The sequence below is a fragment of the Anabrus simplex genome, chromosome 1, assembly GCF_040414725.1.
Source record: "Anabrus simplex isolate iqAnaSimp1 chromosome 1, ASM4041472v1, whole genome shotgun sequence".
In the NCBI taxonomy this organism is placed as follows: domain Eukaryota; kingdom Metazoa; phylum Arthropoda; class Insecta; order Orthoptera; family Tettigoniidae; genus Anabrus; species Anabrus simplex.
The window spans coordinates 870,554,101-870,573,886 of NC_090265.1; the positions used below are offsets into that span (position 1 = coordinate 870,554,101).

General features: G+C 38.7%; 1 protein-coding gene across 4 annotated transcripts in view; it reads left to right on the forward strand.

The window, feature by feature from the left end:
* LOC136857668 (zinc finger CCCH domain-containing protein 13) overlaps window positions 1-19,786 on the forward strand; it is a 214,556-nt gene that overhangs the window by 47,188 nt on the left and 147,582 nt on the right. For all 4 annotated transcript variants that reach the window (XM_067136501.2, XM_067136503.2, XM_067136504.2 and 1 more), the window contains exon 8: window positions 3,846-3,989. In XM_067136501.2, coding sequence (XP_066992602.2) covers window positions 3,846-3,989 — 144 coding nt within the window. The remainder of the gene's footprint in view (window positions 1-3,845; window positions 3,990-19,786) is intronic.

Consider the following 19,786-nt stretch of genomic DNA (forward strand, 5'->3'; position numbering starts at 1 on the left):
TTTCTTGAAGCAGGTTTATGACAGAAGTGACTAGGATTGAAGCTGCTGCTTGATCTTTAGCTATGATCACCAGATCGTCGGCAAAGCATAGGGATGTTAAAGGTACAGTGTTAGGACTCAATTGAAAACCATACATTTCTGATACTTTGATGTCTGTGAGTTCATCAAGGATGTGGTTTATACCCCAGTTAAATAAGAAAGGTGAAATGGGATCTCCTTGCATCACTCCACATTTGATGTTTATCTTATCTGTATGACCACGAGCAGTTTGAACTTGTGTTGTGTTTTCTGTGAGAAGGTTGACTAGTAACTTCTTAATGGATCTGGGTAGTACAGAGTTCTCTATTGTCGCCTTTAAGTGATTGTGTCCAATACTATCGAACGCTTTGCTGATGTCGAGGAATACTACGCAGCCTGAAATCTTTTTCATTACAGCTGTTCGTAAAATGCCATCAACAATATTCACGTTAATGAAAGAGCCAGGGGTCATGACAAAACCTCTTTGGAACTGGTTCAAAGGGATGTATTCCCTTACAATTTTATCAAGGATCTTACTTAATATGCGCCGAATAATGGAGCAAATACTAATCGGTCTCCATTTGGACAGATCATTCTCTTCACCGCCTTTATGTATAAGAACAGTTCTCGCTGCCTTAAGAACCTCAGGAATGAACCCACTTTCAAATATTCTTCTGATGATATGGGCTAAAATATTAGCAGCAAGTGGATCATAAACAGATTTCAATAAAACCTTATCCGGACCTGGGCTAGTGTCAATTGCTATGCTCTTGATAATAGAGAAAACTAACTCTTGAGATATTAAAATTGTATCATCTAAGGTTTCATTCGTATAATCGATATAGGAGTCTCTCATGCAATCATTAGGAGTTTCAAATCTGTTCCTAAAATATCCTTCAACAACATCTTTCTCTAGTTTCAAATTATTAGTTCTTTTGCCACTTAAAATTTTTCTAATTGCTTTCCTCCTTTGGTAAAAATATTCATATTGAGTCACTTCATACTCGAATTTAGCCTTCCGACGTTCACGATCATTCTTAGAGGATCTCTGTGGGTTACTGGAGGTTTTATACTGTCGGTTGTTATTTTTGTAAGTGCCACGTTTACGAGCTTCAATATATCTAGTAACTGGACTCTTTGGACCTGGCAGTAGGTCTGTAGCTGTGGCAAGGAAGTTTACAAAATTAGTGACTTGTTCATTGAATTCAGCATCACTCAGTTCATGCTGAAAAATATCTAGCCATTTACTCAGTTCGTCGTGGTAAGGTTTATTTTTTTGCTCTCTTTGATCAGAGGTTATTTCCAACTTCGTTGACTGACCATTTTTACTAGAAATAGGAATAGGATCTGAAGGTGGAATTTTAGACTGGCTAGGTGTAGTCATAGATGGATTCAACAAGCAGGCTCTGTATTGCTCTGGGTGTGATTTACTTATATGTATCTTAAGGCCTTTATACATTTGCCCGCAAAATTGACATTGTGTTTTGTTATCAGTGGTACTCTTATTGGTGTCATTTGCAGCCATAGTACAGGATGTATAACCTCGATAATATAGTTACAGATTATATTTGTCAATGATGATAATTTATTAGGCCCATAGACATTATTACTATGAAACTGTAGAATATATCAGAAAGTAGGGATGTGCAAATTATTTCGTCTTGTAAATGCAAACCATGAATTGAACGTATTATAGTGGGATATTTAAAGAGAGTTAATGATGGCAAGAAGAGAGAAACAAAAATACGAAGACCTTTCGTACCTTTACCGAATTTATCGCAGATAGGACAGTTTTATTAATTCGCAAGATGAACACAACCAGGAGTCAGCAGCGCTAGTAAGAACTTAAACTTCCACATCAGAAATGCCAGCGTAAACTATGAATCACTTTGCAAGTTATTGGTTTTGAGCTATCCTACGAGGGGCGTTTGAAAAGTCTGTGCAAAAATAAAAACTCCTTATGTGTTTGGGGTAAACCTTTTTTATTTTTCGACATAGTCTCCTTTTAGGCTTATACACTTTGTCCAACGATGTTCTAGTTTGTTGATCCCTTCCGAATAATAGGATTTGTCCAAGTCTGCAAAATATCCATTAGTGCTTGCAATTACCTCCTCGTTAGAATAAAATCTTTGTCCCACCAGCCATTTCTTCAAATTGGGGAACAAATAGTAGTCCGAGGGAGAATAGGGGGGATGTGAAACGAGTTGGAATCCTACTTCCATTAATTTTGCGACCACAACTGCTGAGGTGTGTGCTGGTGCATTGTTGTGATGAAAAAGGACTTTCTTGTGGGCCAATCGCGTGCATTTTTCTTGCAGCTTGGTTTTCAAACGGTCCAATAACGATGAATAATATGCACCTGTAATAGTTTTACCTTTTTCCAGATAGTCAATGAGGATTATCCCTTGCGAATCCCAAAAGACAGTCGCCATAACCTTTCCGGCCGAAGGAACGGTCTTCGCCTTTTTTTGTGCAGATTCCCCCCTTGGTAACCCATTGTTTAGATTGTTATTTGGTCTCAGGAGTATAGTAATGTATCCATGTTTCATCCACAGTGATGAAACGACGCTTAAAGTCCTTCGGATTCTTCTGGAACAGCTGCAAACGATCCTTACAACACTTCACACGATTCCGTTTTTGGTCAAGCGCAGTTGCGGCACCCATCTTGCAGATAGCTTTCTCATGTCCAAATGTTTATGGAAAATATTATGTACCCGTTCAGTTGAGATGCCCACAGCACGAGCAATCTCAAGCACCTTAACTCTTCTGTCATCCATCACCATATGGATTTGATCAATGATTTCTGGATTCGTAACCTCCACAGGCCGTCCAGAACATTCAGTGTCACTTGTGCCCGTATGGCCAGTCCGAAAAGTTTGAAACCATTTATAAACTGTTCTAATCGAAGGTGCAGAGTCGCCATAATGTTTATCAAGCTTCTCTTTAGTCTCCTGAGGTGTTTTGCCTTTCATAAAGTAATGTTTAACCACCACACAAAATTCTTTTTCGTCCATTTCTTGAAAATCACTCGACTTCCTTGATTCACACGAATGCCAAACACAAAGAAATAGACCAATATGGCTGAAACTTGGTGTGTGTTCATTCAAGAGATGCTACTAACTGAACATGACCTCGATACGCGCCGGTGGTGCCATCTCTTGAACTTTGCACGGACTTTTCAAACCACCTTCGTAAGTAAGTTTCTCCTCATTTATCCTAGCTTTACTGTGTCATGCCAAGTCCTTTAACAGTTGTATGATACTTGAAAAGAAAAAAAAAATTAGACTGGAGATGAATGAAGAATCCCATTTGGATTGGCTTCATAGTAGAAGGCATGTACTGTTAAGGTAGGAAAAGAACAATGGAAACTTCAAATCTATAAGCTAATGAATTAACATTTGGCCAGGAAGAAATCTGGAGAACTAAAGTTAGTTCAGTTATTCCTTTTGGAGTAATATGTATTATAAGGAATCTGAATCAGTTATAAATTTATAAACTATCATCACTTTATTTTCTCCTGTACCAAGAAAATCTTCAGCCAGCCGTGCAGGTGAAATTGAGTGAGGTGAAGTGTACTGCTCCAAAAATCTTTGTGATAGTTGCATTGAGGTGTTCAATATGTATATGGAACCCTTTAGAGGGCTTATTCCCCAGCTGACAACTGTTTTGTTTCTGATCTGTTGTAAAAATCAGACCTTTTCTTTTTTTTAATGTGCAATTTTGGTGATGGGTGGAATTTCTTATTGCTCTTGTTAGCTTATAGTAAAAAGCTTGCCAAAAGGGGAACTAACTGCTTCTAACATTTGGCTTATGCTTGTTCCTTGCAGGGTATCATCCCCTGGAAAACCTCGAGGGAGTGGTGGTGGTTCCTCAGGTGGTGTACGTGGTAGGGACAGTAGCTTAGACAATAAAAGGCTCCTAGGAAACAAGAGCTCTCCAAATCGGAACTGGAGTAAATCCACTGATCCCAGGTATGCTTGAAATTTTGTTAAGTTTGATTGTGGTGTGAGATAACCACAGTTATGCTGCTAATAATGTGCATGTCTCGCTGCTCTCCAGTTACCATACATGTTGTTTCAGAGTAATGTATATTTCTAATGTAGGATAATATTTTCTTCCTATAATAGCATTGTTGTAATGATGTAAGTTTTCACAACTGGTGTCTAATATAAAGGTGATCTCTGGGCTGTTGGACTTAGGCACATTTTACCGAATATTGTCATTACTCCTACTCTACAGCAGACAAGCAGTCAGATGGAATTGACCTCTTCATATGTTGTTGGAGACATGAACTTTTATTGCATAGTCTTAATTTCTGGTGAAATGATTCTACAGCTGAATTGCTACTTTTTCTAAGTATTGGGAGCTAAGCTTTTTACATGCTCAGACCTCCTTTCTTGCAGTTGAAGTTGAAAATGCTTTATGTAGGAACCACCAAATATAATTCTAGTTACCTCCTGCCAATTTCATGCTTGTTTACATCTGAAGGTGAAACAGAAAAGCATCCTAACATCTTCAGTTGCAACAAAAATGGTATGTTTGTTAACATAGTCTGGCTCATGGTATTTCAAAAGAGACTGGTACTGGGAGCATACTACTACTACTACTACTACTACTACTGCTGCTGCTGCTAAACAGAAATGCCATGATAACTGAGTGGCATAGTCACTAGTTCTCCCTGGGGCAGCCATGGTTTGAATCCTGGCAATGTGCAAGAGATTTTAAAAATGAAAAGTCACACTCATGTGGTTCAGATTCCACATAAAATTAGAGTTCCTTGCAACTTGGCTACTGATGGTAGATGCTTATGCTTCCACTTACATATACAATAAGAAATAATTGCATTCTGACAGTCATTTTTGAAAAGGTCTGTTGTGAAATGTTCACATTTATCAAAATTAATAACCCAAAAGACCATAAAACACCTTTCCTTGAGCATTATACGAGTAGTTTATGTCATATGGTTTTGTTCAGGTGTCATTACAAACTTGAGTTGAAATCCTGTGCATTCACAGCAGATGTAGATACAGTAGAACCCCTTTTTAACGAATCTCTGGGGGATTTGATATTTCTTCCTTAAAAAAGGTTTTCCTTAAAAGGGGGTTAAAAGAAAATAGGCTATATGCCTATATATCACAAGAAATAATAAACATTTATATGTTTAACTAATGTAATGTCAAAAAATAATAAATGGACATGTTAAGAAAGACTAAAAAACTCAAATTAACACAAGAATAACAGGAAATATTTACAAAACAGCAGACATAAAAAATTTCTTAGTGGACCATTGGGAGCACAACCTGCAGAAAGGAAAAGAGAACTAGGTACTACTGACTTGCAATTTTAACTTGAAGGAACAGAGGCCTAACATGATTTTAAAGAGATTTGTGAAAAATAGACCATGAGAACCATGAGTGTAAGCATATTAACCTTCACTTTCTGAAATAGTCCAGTACGGTAGTTTGCTTCCTCTTGCCCAGATGTCTCACAGAAAGAAGTTATCTCTCAGTTTGGTTGAGACTGTTGATGAGGCCTTCATCAACGTTGAAGGAGGAGAAGTACCGGCGGACAATATCCAGTCCCTCACTGCTGCCCTAAAAGTTGGTTCTGCTGGATCCTCTTCAGTACTTTGTCTTTTTGCATCATCATACAGGTCTCCAATATCCATGTGTGGTGCTGAGATTAGGATATCATCATCACAAGTAACAAATTCTTGTAATGTGTGGCACTCGAGTCCTTTGATACAAACCCCTATCTTCTCCAATGTCATCAGTAGCGTCATCATCATTAAAAACTTCTGAAATGGTACCAAAGCCTGCTTGGTCAAAGCAGTTTTGAATAGTGTCCGTTGTGACTAGTTGCCATGCTGCTACAAACGTATGTATGGCTTAGAGTACATTAAATTTCATTTCCTCATTTCTTTCGAGGAAAGAAATAGCTTTTGGACTAGGGCCTTCCTGTACTTCACTTTCAAAGAATAAATAATGCCAAGGTCCAAAGGCTGCAGGTGACTGGTGCAGTTAGGAGGAAAGAAAACCGCTTTGATATTCCACAGGAAAGATGTATCTGGAGGATGAGCTTTACATCTGTCTATCACCAGCACTATCTTCCTTCCAGCCAATCCCATCTTAGCGCCCAAGCTTCACAAAAATTTTAGAAGTGTCTCCGATGTCATCCACGCATTTTGGTTAAAATAATATTTACGCGGGAGTGTAAGGGTGTCCGTGAAACATCTTGGATTCTTAAATTTTCCAATTATTAGTGGGGGTAATTTTTCACTCCCGTCGCTGCTAACGCATAACAACGCTGTCAGTCTTTCTTTACTTTTTTGCCTCCGTGGCATTTTTCTCCAAAATTGTAAAACACTCCTGTTTCATCAGCATTAAAAATATCCTTATCATCATATCCTTCAACAAATCAAGGCAACGTATTCTTTTCCAGTGTACAACTGCATCGTCATTAACTTCCGCACTCTCTCTCTGCACATGTTTCGGAACGACAGATTGTGCCGTTTAAAAAAAAGATCAAACCAGCCAGTAGAAGCATGGAAATCGACCAGACCAAACCCAGCTTAAGTGCAACTTCATGAGCTTTTTGTTTAAGTATGTTCCCGTCAGTTGGAGCGTTCTCACTTCTTTTTCCCTCGAACCATTTCATAATATTTTCAAGTTCCTCGTATGGTGAAGAACGAATATTCTTCCGTATTTTTGCCCCAGAACCGCACTCCACTTTCATTGTTAGAATAGCTTCCTACTGTTTCATGATGCCAAACAGTGTAGAAGGTGCCAAGTCATATTTTTTTGCCATTTGTGACAAAGGTTCTTGGCTATCCCTTTCAACATCACTAATGATGTTGATCTTTTGTTGAAGAGTCAGCTTCTTACATTTAGCAGCCATAAAGAACATAGTCTGCCATAACAACTTGCAGTACAGCTCTTATCACAGATACAAATAGTAACTCATAGTGCAACTTGCAACACAGGAACAAAAAATGAATGAGGCTGAAGATATTCTTCAGTCTGCGCCCTCCGCATGATTCCTAAACAGCGATTGGTGCCGCGAGGTAGAAATGCGTAGTCTGTATAACAGCGCTGCAGCTATAGGTTAAGGCAGATGACCTCACTGGAGACATAACCATTGATTCCCCTTTTTCAGATAATGACTGGACTTAGGATATTTAATTTCATTATGTGATTATTTATACATTTTTAAATTATTATTATTTTTATTATTATTATTATTATTATTATTATTATCATCATCATTATCATCACCATCATCATCTTCATTGATGCTGTAAAATATGATGGTAGATATCTCGCAGGCTTGATGTACTATATAAAATTAATCATTCATGGATATTTTAAGGTTAACTAGTGACCCACCCTGACTAAAATGGTCCTAACTTCCAAACAGTCTGCAAATTATGTACTTTAAAGATTGTTTTAATCCTTAACTAGTCCTAAAGGAGGTTAAACACTTCATTTGGATGTGAAATTTGGGAAAAATCTCTATTTATTTAACAGCTCTACATTTCGTACGCTTACACTTGGGGTCTATTGATGACAGTTCAGGCAGTGTAAACCATGGACTTGCTACTTATTGCATAATTTTTTCTAGAATACATTTTCAGTTTGTTCAGTATCCATTGCCATTTTCAGTTTCTAATTGGTTTTAGTCTTTTGAAATATATCTTTCACTGTAAATCACGTGAAGTTTGCAAGAGACCTTCCGCCTAAGTGTTTATATTTTGTCAAGTTACTTGTGTCTCGCGGCATGTACACGTACGTCAGTCATGCCTCTGGGCCGCACGGCTAGTCTCACCGGAAATTGCACTTCGCTCCCATACAGCCGTCATTCCTGTACTGCATACAGCTCGGTCGACATAACTAACCAACAGCATCTAGCATGAAAGTGACTGCTGCTTGCCGGTAACAGTGATTTCCACAGGCTGAGCCAATTTATCATGGTTCTGCACATCGCTAAAGGAGCAATTTTATTTAATGTGTTAACTTCGTAGGGAGATTACGTGAATATGGAAGTTAATTGATATTTAGACTATAACAGGTTTAGAAAAAAATATCTTATCTCAAATTTTCATTACAACGGGATGTGTGCTCGTAATTTATGTGAAATATATTCCTTAAAAGCGGACCTTTTCTTATGTCGGGGTTCGTTAGAAAGGGGTTTAAATAACATTGTTCTTATGGCATTTTGGCCGGGCCTAACAAAAATCTTCGTTAAAAGTGGGATTTCCTTTGAAGTGGGCATGTTTAAACAGGGTTCTACTGTAGATTGTGATTTTCATCTGAAGTATGTTCTTTCATAAAGTGTGGATGTAACCCTGTGGCATTCTTCTCAGTTTTTGTCTCATAATTAGGCATCCCAAATCCCAATTACTTCAGCTTGTTTATAAATGAGTCCTGAAATACTTCAAATTATGTGTTTTATCTAAAGTTACATTAAGTTAAACCTCAAATGTATCGGTGAGTAATATGATTGCACATTGCCATAGTTGCTAGTATCTCACCTGGTTTGGCTGTGGTTTTAACACCGATTAATGGATGTAGCTTTTTCAAACTGGGATTCCAGATAAAACTTTAGGTCTCGTAGTTTCAGATCCCAGGACTAACAATTATGAAAAAACTACTAGCTTGCTCACTTGTTTGTTTTCTGGAATGTTTTATGAAGAAGTGTGCCAATTTCAATTCTATAAACAGTACAGAGAGATCTAATCATGTGAAAAATCCTTTCTACAGTGCTGTTCTTATTATTGTAAGAAACCTACTGACAACCATTACTGTACTTATTTGCAGTTCTTTATCTTCTCATCTTTACACTTGGAATAACAAAATCAAATAGAGTTCATCACATATAAAGGTATCAACCTCACAATCTCAGGTAGCAGTCTGACTTGAACCTTGACACCAAGATCAGTACAATATTTTTATTTCAGCACTTTCAGATAGTCATAATTTAATAACAACCATGCAGTTTTACAGTCTCCAATGCATATCTTGCCAACATCATACAAATACTGTATATGCATTAGGGTAGTCCTTGTATGGGGGTTACACAAAAATGTCAAGTGATTTCATTGCACATCCCCTATTTATTTTTTACTTTTTTTTTAATGTTTGTCATGTTTTGATAATGTGCCAAATTCCATTACAATTAGTTAATGTTAAACTTAGCTGCATTGGACCTAGATATCTAAATAAGACTGAAGTTCTGAAAGAATGTGCTTATACTTGTATTCTCATAAACAATTGAAACCAACATATATGTTTTTGCAAATCATCATCATCATTTCCCAACTCCAGTTTCCTGGGTGTGGTGCACAAGCGCTCGCCATCTTCTTCTGTCTTCATACATCTTCTGTTCCAGTACATCCTCCCATTTGTGTCCTCTCTCCTCCACATCTGATCTTACAGTCTCTATCCAGCATTTTCTTGTTCTTCCCTGTGGTCTTCTTCCTATGAGATTAAAGTCAAAATATTTTCTGGCAGGTCTTTCCCTTTTCATTCTCATTATGTGCCCATACCACTGAAGTCTGTGTTTCTTTATGACACTGGTAATAGGAACCTCGATACCAGCTACTTTCCTACTCACTTCATTTCTGATCTTGTCCTTTCTGGTAGTTTGGTTCATGGTTCTAATGAATCTCATTTCAGTTGCTTGAATTCTTCTGAAGTCTTTGTTTAGTAGGGTACATGTCTCTAAACTGTACGTGAGGATTGGTACAAAGTAAGTGTGGTGCATGATTGTTTTTGCTTTTTGTGGTATTTTGCAGTTCCAGGGAAGATTTCTGACTTGACTGTAGAAGTTTGATGCTTTCTGTGTCCTGCTGAGTATTTCCTGCCTAACAGTGTTGTCTTTTGATATTGTGCTTCCGAGGTACTCGAAGTGGGAAGCTTATTCGATTTTTACTCCTTCCAGAAATATATTTGAGCTTGTTCCTTCCCTATTGATGGTCATTTCCAGTGTCTTTGTTTTGCTCAGCCTCAGTGAAAGATGTTTGAATATATTGTTCCATTCGTTAAGTTTCTTCTGAACTTCAGCTTCTGTCTCTCCCCATAAAAGCACATCATCAGCAAATATCAGGTCGTTTGGTTCACTGTCCATTTTCTTGATAGATTTTATGACCTTGTCCATTACTATTACGAACAGGAGTGGTGATAGGGCACTTCCTTGTTGGACACCTCTCTTTGTTTCAAACCATTTTGATCATCCGTTGCCTATCTGGACACAGCTCTAGCACTTCTGGTATAGCATCTCGACTTTGCCAATTAAGTACTTTGGCACCTTTAAATCTTCCAGATATTCCCATATCTTGTTTAGAGGAACACTATCATATGGTTTTTCAATGTCCACAAAAGCAATCAGAAGATTTTTTCTGTATTCCCAGTACTTTTCTGTCAGCACTTTTACTGCTAAGATAAGATCCACAGTACTTCGACCTTTCCTGAACCCGTGTTGTTCTTCCTCAAGCAAAGGTTCCACTAAGTCTCATTTCTATGAACTTTTCCAGCAGCTTCAGTGTGTGTGACAATAGCGTGATGCCTCTGTAATTTCCACATTTCCGTCGGTTGCCCTTTTTGAACAGTGCGATGATGACTCCTTTACTCCAATCTTCTGGGATTTTTTTCCTTTCCCAAATCACTGATAACACTCTATATAGCCAATTCATACCTAGTAGTCACAGCTGCCTTTATCATGTGTGAGCTGAGATCATCAAAGCTTGGTGACTTCCCATTTTGCATGCTCTTTAGTGCTATTTCTACCTCAAGCCATGTTACTGGGTATTTGTTGTTTTTGGCCTCACCTATACTACAGTCATTGGTGGTGGTGTTGCCCCCATCTCCATTTAACAGCACATTGAAGCGCTTCTTCATTTCATCCCTGATCCCTTCCTCTGTTCGTATTAAGCTACCATCATCTGTTTCCAGTGCAATGATGTTCATATATTCATTTCTTTTACTGTTTACTATTTTGTACAGTAGTTTCTTACTTCCTTGACAGTCTTCCTCTATTCTTGTTTCCCAGCACTTTTCCTTTTCTTCCTGGATCAGTCTTTTTACAGCCAGTTTATTTTTCCTGTATTCCTGTGCTAGATGTTCAGTTTCTAATTCATTTTGTCTATCATCTGTTTTCTGTTTTTTTCTTTTTTTCTTTTCAGTATATTTCTATCTGCTGTCTTTATTCTGTCATTCCACCAAGGTGTTTCCTTCTCTTTTGTTGTGGCACTTGTTTTTCCGTAAATTTCTGTGGCTTCTTTTACAAGGGTTTCTTTGAATAAGTACCATTCTTCTTCTACTCCCCCTTTCTCAGTTTTGGATAATTTGGCTGTTATCCTCGCTTCATAGTTTCCTTTCTTCTCCATGTCCTTCAACAGCCATGTCTTAATCTTTGGCATTTTCTTTTGTTTAATTTTGGGCACATGGACATCTTTTAGGTCAGCGATTAATAGCTGTTGGTCGCTATCTAGGCAAAAAACAGATCAGATGTAAGGCTTTTCAGGCGTTTGCTCTATTAACCAGCGATTCGTCTTAGGTCTGACACTAGACTCATCAGAGTGGGATGTGTCAGACCCTACCCACTGTCGCTGGGGTGTATGCAGGTGAACTTATCAGAAGCCCTATATAAGAGGCACAGTCTGATAACTGCATACGGAAGATAAAACTCCACAGTGGAATTATTGCCTGCCTAGCAATTCCAAATGGAAATTCTAAATTCCCAAGGAGGGAATTAGATATTAGCTATCTAGGCACTCGCTGGGTATGACTTTAACATCTGTAATATACTGACTCGCTTTTCTGTCGGTGATGATGAAGTCGATCATAGTCTTGAGCTTTCCATCCCAGCTATATCTCATTATTTTACGACTCTCCCTCTTCTGATACCATGTGTTCTGTATGGTTAAGTTGTTTCGCACACAGAAATCAATCAGGTTCTCCCCTTCAGAGTTTCTGTTACCATAGTCATAGAGGCCAACGATGTTTTCACAGCCTAGTCTTTCTTTACCAACTTGGGCAGTCAGATCACCCATAATGATTGTGTTCTCCTCTGTTATTTGTTCCTCAAGTTCGATAAGGAATTACTCTTTCTCTTCTGTGGTACATCCTGTCTGCGGTGCATATACTTGCAGAAGAGTATGATGTGCATTACCGACACTCAGTCCCATCTGGATGATCCTATCACTCACATATTTGACATCTGTCTGTGTGTCTATATCTTTATGAAGGAGGAAGCCAACTCCATTTTTGGATTCATTATTGTTCCCACTCCAGTACAGCACATATCCATTTCTCAAGGACTTCTTCCCATATCCTTTCCATTTTGTCTCACTCAATCTCAATATCTTGAGCTTACGCCACTCCATAAGATCCACAAATTCTTCATATTTGTTGGTGAGAGTGAGGATATTGAGTGTGCCAATTTTCAGTCTCTCCTTAGGAGGGTTTTGTGTCTTCCAGTATCTCCGATGAGCATAAGGCTTTTGGCTGTCATAAATTCGGACGGTACGAGAAGAACTGTCATGTCCAGTATTTAATTTATTCTTCCACCCGAGGCTTGTTTCAGGTTTGAAAGCAGTATATTCATACTCAGCTGGTGATTTGCTAGGCCTAACAGAGGTGAGGATTTTCTTTCAGGGTTTACTCCCTTAGCCTTTGAAGATCCCTCTTCTCCACAAGGCAGTGGTGTCCTCTTCTAATTATCCCCAGGGAGGATCGGTTGCCACGTCCGCCATCTCTGCCATTCCGAAGGTCTCCTTCTCTGCCAAAGATGCCGTTAAGGTCTTCACCCATAACCCTGGGCATGGGTTCCACATTATACCCCGTGGGGCTGGGTCCCTATCTGAACTTAGCTATCCTTTCACACCAGCCTACTGATGTGGAGGAAGCCCACTCCCGCAGTGTGGATGTGCCAGGCAATAATTACTCAAGTGGAGAACAGGGAAGGTGACCCTCTCTCCCTTGAGCCGGGTTAATGGTTGTGTATGATGCCACAACCAAAGGCATTCATGAGTATTAAGAACTCGGATGGAAAAACGCTTCTAGGGAAAGAAGACAAGGCAGAAAGATGGCTGGAACATATCCAACAATTGTATCAAAGCAAAGACATAGATGTTATGGTTCTGGAAGAAGAAGAAGAAGAAGAAGAAGAAGAAGAAGAAGAAGAAGAAGAAGGAGGAGAAGAAGCAGCTGTTGATTCTGATGAGATGGGAGACCCAATTTTGAGGTTTTTGCAGATATACTTAACTAATGCATTACTATATGATAGTATAATACAAAATGTGTTAACACACCATAAATCAGTACCAATTTTATCATAATTTTCTTTTCAATGTGTCTTTTCTACAATCAGGGTATTGTTGCCACACATCGCAAAATGAATTTTCATTGTTTTTCATTGGCTGTAAAGAGTTAATTGAAATCTTGCATTAACATCACTCCTCTATCTGCTGTATCATTTACCTTCTGAAGATTTTTTAATAGTCTCTTTGGCATAACTTAGGAAATGTTTTCATGCCAAGAAGTAGGATCTAACATTTTAAGAAATCTAAATCGATGCCTACCTTCTTCAATATGTCGAAACTCTTGATTGAAATTAATTCCCGAGAACTGCATCAAACCAGGCCAACTTAACATTCATGGTACCTCCTCAGGAGGCTGGCAGCAATATACATGGATTTTTACCTAAGGCATGGCGAGATGATATGCGTGACAACCTAGGTCAGTATGGAGAGCTGCCCTGGTTCACTCCAAGAGATTGGCAGTTTGCATCTGGAGAGCCAGACGATAGATTTTAAAGGAGTGGAATGGGAAAGAGTAAGATGACATGGATTGGAAAACTGCATCAGACTAGTTCAAGGATTAATGGCACCAAAGAAAACAAAAGAAAAAAACATATTCCAGGAAAAATTAGGATAATTGTATATTGACTCTAGAACAGCTGTGATGTGAAAGTGACTTATGATTACATTCTGACTTGTTGTGCATTCATCTTGCTTCCTTAACCCCTCCAACCTCCACCCCCTCAATGGTCAGCAGTCGACTTACAAAAGATCCATCTGTGTTGGTGCGATGTAAAGCAACTTGTCTTTTTTTCCTCCTTGATTCATCGGTTTTCCCGGATAAGGCGATCAATCTGCCCTAACACATCCGGAGTAATGGCTCGATGGGCCTGCCCTGGGCATGCATCACCTTGCAGTGATGTGCGCCCTTGTCGGAATCTCTTATGCTACTCGTGCATACTTGTGTGTACCAAATTAAAGTTTACAAAATTACAGTTGTGTGAACATTTCACACTCTGTGACTCCAATGCAAAACCATTTGAAATATTAAGACAGTTTATGTTCTGATCAGTCTAATCCAAATGCAGTTCAATGGCCTTGGATTATCAGTCATGCCCTACATTTCTTCACTAGAACTTTCATGTATGCCACGTTGACAAAATTGTTATTGCAGATCATTACTGCGTGCTCTCTCTGCACGAGTATTTATTGTATCTCCATTTCGTTTCTCTAGGGCACTCAATACACTGTTTATGTTCCTTGCTTGTAGATGGCCACGGAATTACTTCGCTTATCTCCATTGGTCTGATTGTTTCAGTGAGAGAGGCATTCCTACAAGTTCTTCTCTGAACAGTTCACACGCGAGATCCTTAAAAAATGTCCTCCTGCTTCTCACTTTCTGTTGGTTACTAATTAATATAATCTGGGCATTCAGAAGTATGTACCAAATTACCATGGACCAATGTTTTGTGTTCCTGGCAAATTTGAAGGTTGCACTCGTTTCGTCGACTACATCAGCTCCTAATTTGCTTGTTATACATAGTTATCATTAGAAATTTGTTCTCATCCCCAGTTTCTTAATCTATTTCATCGTCAAAATGCATACTGTAAATTATGATTACATTCTTGTACTTCCTCAGTAGATAAGACACTAAAGTAGTGTCTTTTCCAAAGGCAAACATGCTAGATTTTTCAGGTCGTCCTTTCACTGTTAACAACTCCAGAGGTATTTGTAGCTTGTTATTCTTTAGGGTCCCTACGAATGATACATTTTTTGTTCGTAAAAAAATTTAAGTTCTTTAGGCGTTTTCAATCGTGAAATTACCAACATTTCACCCCAGTGCAGTGGTGCTCATCAGTTGGATTGCTACACCTTTCTTAGACACTGGCAGCTAGTGCGCTATTGAGACACCACTGCAAGCCTCCTATGTAGGACAATGCAGTAACGATGCATAGGGGAAGTATGTGCCTCCACTTGTATAAATATAAGGAGCAGTCAAATGAAAACCGGACACCTGCTAAAACGTGACAGTGGAATGGTTTTATTCAAAAGTAATCACCAAATCATTAATACATTTATCCCACTGGGAGATGAGATGATCAATTTCAGTTTTGTAGAAACAGGTAGATCGCTGATGGATCCACAACCGCACCTACTCTTGCACTTCTTTGTCCGAATTAAACCAATGTCCACGAATGTCTTTCTTCCTCCATGATTCATTGGTTTTCCCGGATAAGGCCATCGATCTGCCCTAACACATCCAGAGTAATGGCTTGATGGGCCTGTCCTGGACATGCATCACCTTGCAGTGATATGCGCCCTTCTCCGAATCTCCTATGCTACTCATACACACTTGTCATGTGCAGTGTTCGCCATACACAGCAGACATGCGACAATAAATTTTGTGTACTCCAGCACCCTCAGCCACCAGAAAATAAACCACTCTTCTCTGCTCCTCTGCTCTTCTTTGCTTGCCTCCATTTCTACAGCTGGATGAACATACTAGACCAGTCTGCGCACCAATAAAGACACAACCCAATGACTGCGTGCACTTTTGAGTTGCCACTATGCATTTCTTCTACCACAGCGATGGCAGTATCGATGCATAACAGTAATGTTGCCACCTTTCATGTGGAATCTGTGTTATGGCGGGTGTTTGGTTTTCATTTGACTGCCCCTTGTACATAGGAGGCTTGTAGTGGTGTCTAGGAAAGGTGTAGCAATCCAACTGATGAGTCCACTGCTACACTGGTGCGAAACGCTGGTAATTTCACGATTGAAAAAGCCTAAAGAGCTTATGTGTTTATGACATTTGCAGTCGATGTAATTAGATTATAGTTTCCTTCTGGGAACTTAATTTTTGTTCATAATTCAGCAACTACATTTATATCTGAAAACCAATTATCTGCAGTAACATTCTGTCCAGTGTTGTAAATTTGTTCAGTAATTCTCTTCAGAACATTGGAAGGTGTATTACTCACACAATACAGCTGTTCATCATTGAGTTTATATATAAAAACATTCTTGTGTCCACCATGGCATAAATCTTTACACCACACTTTGCACGTTTTGAGGGAATGTATTACCTAAACCTGCATGGGTCAGGTCAGGATCATCCTGCTACCGTATGTAATAGTAGATGGTACTACCTGTGACTGTTTGGCCGAGGGTCTGGCATTCCGTACCACATGAGGCAAACTAAGGGAGAACCAACGACTTTGGGCAGAATTTTCCCTTAGCTGATTTGATGAAACCTGTGTAGGAAATGACATGCAAATTTATCACAATGCTGCTGCCTTGAAAATCAAATCAATTGAATCAAAGGCTAAGGGAGTTATCCCTGACAGAAAAACCTTGCCTTGTGTTAGGCTCAGCAAGTCAGCAAGGGGGAGAATTGTCATATCGCTTTCAACAGTAATATGAGCCCAGATGTAAATGAAATCCAAGACATGGACCTTCTGTGCATAATTCTGGTAAGGATGATGGTGATAAGCCCAAAGTTAAAAGGAATTATTCAAAGAAGAAAATTCCCAGCCGGAAAAACAAATTCAAAATAGCAACTTTAAATACTGCAACTCTGACTGCTATATGTGAGGAACTGGTAGATATCATGGAAAAAAGAAATATTCAGGTCCTTGGACTGAGTGAAACAAAGTGGCAAGCGGAAGGAAATAATTTGCTGTGGAAATGTTACAAACTCTACTGGCATGGAAATAAGAAGGAAACAATGACATTCATAATCAACAAGAACATCGATTCTATGGCTGATATCGAATATGTTAATAAACAAATTATTAAGCTACATCGGGAAATTAACAAGAGCCGCCTGACCATTGTTCAGGTTTATGCTCCACAGAAGGGAAAGAAGACTTTCTTCAAGAATTGGAGCACCACGTCAAATAAGATAATATTCTTGTTATGGGAGACCTAAATGTTCAGGTGGGAACTGTAAGGGTTGGATATGAAGCAGTGATCAGTTCTCATGGAAATAGGAACCACGAAGGTGAATGTGTCCTTGACTTCTCCATATGAAACAACCTGGTTCAAAAATCAGTTGAGCCATAAGATCACAAGTTACAACTGGAATAGAGAGCAGAAATCTCTTATTGACTATGTCATTGTAGACAAAGAGGCTGGAACTTTTATTAGAGGTGTGAAAGTGCTGCTAATAGAAAGTCTAGGTAATGACCACAGGTTACTAGTAGCCACCTGAGGAAACATCATGGTAATAATAATAATAATAATAATAATAATAATAATAATAATAATAATAATAATACTATGCGTAAGCCCAAGATAAAAATTTGGGAACTTGATAAACCAGAAAAGAGGTCTGAAAACTAGATGAAAATTAGAGACCAACTGCCCAAATGTGAAGTAGGAACAACTGAAAAATGTTTTGGATTTAAGAAAACCCTGGTGCACCCTGCAGTCAATATTGTTGGCAAAACAATTAGCAGAGTAAAAGAGAAAGAAACCCCATCGTGGAATGAAACTGTGCAATAAAGGAGATAAATTAATCGTGGAAACTAAGAAATACAGAATCTCAGAAAGGTGTGGCAAGGAATGAAGAGAAGTTAGAACAACTTGGTCAGCTATACAGAGACATGGAGTTTAAAAAATGAAGGGATAAAAAATCACTTCTAATGAGAAAGTTGTCCCAGGCACGACATTAAACTGCGTCTACCGAGTGACCACCTGTATAAGTAGTCCCCTTCTACCAAGTGCCAACGGCCTCCTCGGAGGCCGGATGAGCAGGTAGAGATCCAGGACACCCTCTTGTCCTTGGGATGAGAAATCATCCCTAAAGGCGGATGAACTGGCTTCATCTGGTCAACGACATTATGACGCAGAAGGCAACGGGAAACCACTGCATGAAAGATCCTAGGGATATCCCTTGTATAGCAGCCATGCAAAGTTGCGGTAATAGAATTGTAGTTACTAATCATGAAAGTCAGAAGCCAAGATTCGACAGGAGTGGAAACAGCAGCAAGGCCTCTTTGGTCGTCATCATGCAAAATCCTTGCAAAGAGAACAGTAAGTTCAACTTAGGTACATGGAATGTGAGAACACTAGGTAAGCTTGGAAAATTGGAAGAAGTAAAGAACTCAATGATCAAGAAAGACGTAGATGTGCTTGGTGTATGTGAAACTAGATGGGCAGGAAACGGAGACTTTCATTCAGGGAATTTCAGGGTAATACACACCGGAAATGATAAAGGTGGAGTGAATGGAGTAGCAATAATCCTAAAAGGTAAATGTTGTCAAAATGTGATGAATATCCTTCATATTAGTGACAGGATTGTGACGGTTAAGATAAAAGCTGACCCTGCTGACGTAGTCATTATTCAAGTATATTTTCCAACCACAAACAGTGAAGACGATGTTGTAGAAGAAATGTATGATTGTATTCAAGAACTCTTCAAGTTAGTAGACACCAAAGCTAATATTATCTTAATAGGAGACTTCAATGCTTGAGTTGGTAGTCATGAAAATCTTAAACATACTGTAAATTCGGACTTGGCCAAACAAACTCGAGAGGAGAAAAATTGCTCGAGTTTTGTGAACAACATGAACTATTAATGCTTTGATGTTCACAAAAGACGACGTTATTCATGGAAGGCTCCTGGAGATAGTAGAAGACATCTGTTAGATTACATAATAGTAAGACAGAGTTACAGAAACCAAGTGCTTACCAGTCACAGTTACCCAGGGGTTGATGTAGACAGTGATCATATATTAGTTGCAGCGAAGTGCAGTATTAGATTCTGAAAACATAAAGCATACGGTTCGAAGAAATGGTGTTTGAATAACTTACACATTGCAGTTTTGGCTTCAAAATTCGAAGAGAAAACTAATCAACTGAGCAGTGAAAGTACTGGATGGGAAAATGTCAAGAACAGCTTAATGACAGCTGCTTCAGAAATACTGGGTAAAAGAAAATTGGAAACAAAGAAGCCTTGCATTACTCAAGAAATTTTAGATCTCATTGAACAAAGGAACAAAATGAGAAGCAGGGATTTTGAACAATATAGAGCATTAAAAAATTTAATAACAGACAAGTGTCACTTAGCAAAAGACAGCTGTATGAATGAAATTGGCGAGGATATTGCAAAAGATTTAAAAGCAGGGAAATCTGATAAGGCATTTTAAAATAAAATAATTGCAGAGCAAGAAAATACACGAAATAATGTGGTTAAAAACAAAGCAGGTAAGATTCTTTTTGAAAATGAGGAGGTAGGTGACTGCTGGAAGCAATATATTGAAGATCTATATGAAGGTCAGGAAATAGATAACATTCAGGATTATGTAGAGGATGAGAGCCTGATCGAGGTAGAAAGGAAAGGCCCACCAATTACAAAAAGTGAGTTTAATATGGCTCTACGCTTATTAAAGGATAAAAGAGCCATAGGTGTTGATAACATTTCAGCAGAGCTCCTAAAGAACTGTGAAGACATCATGAAAGAAAGA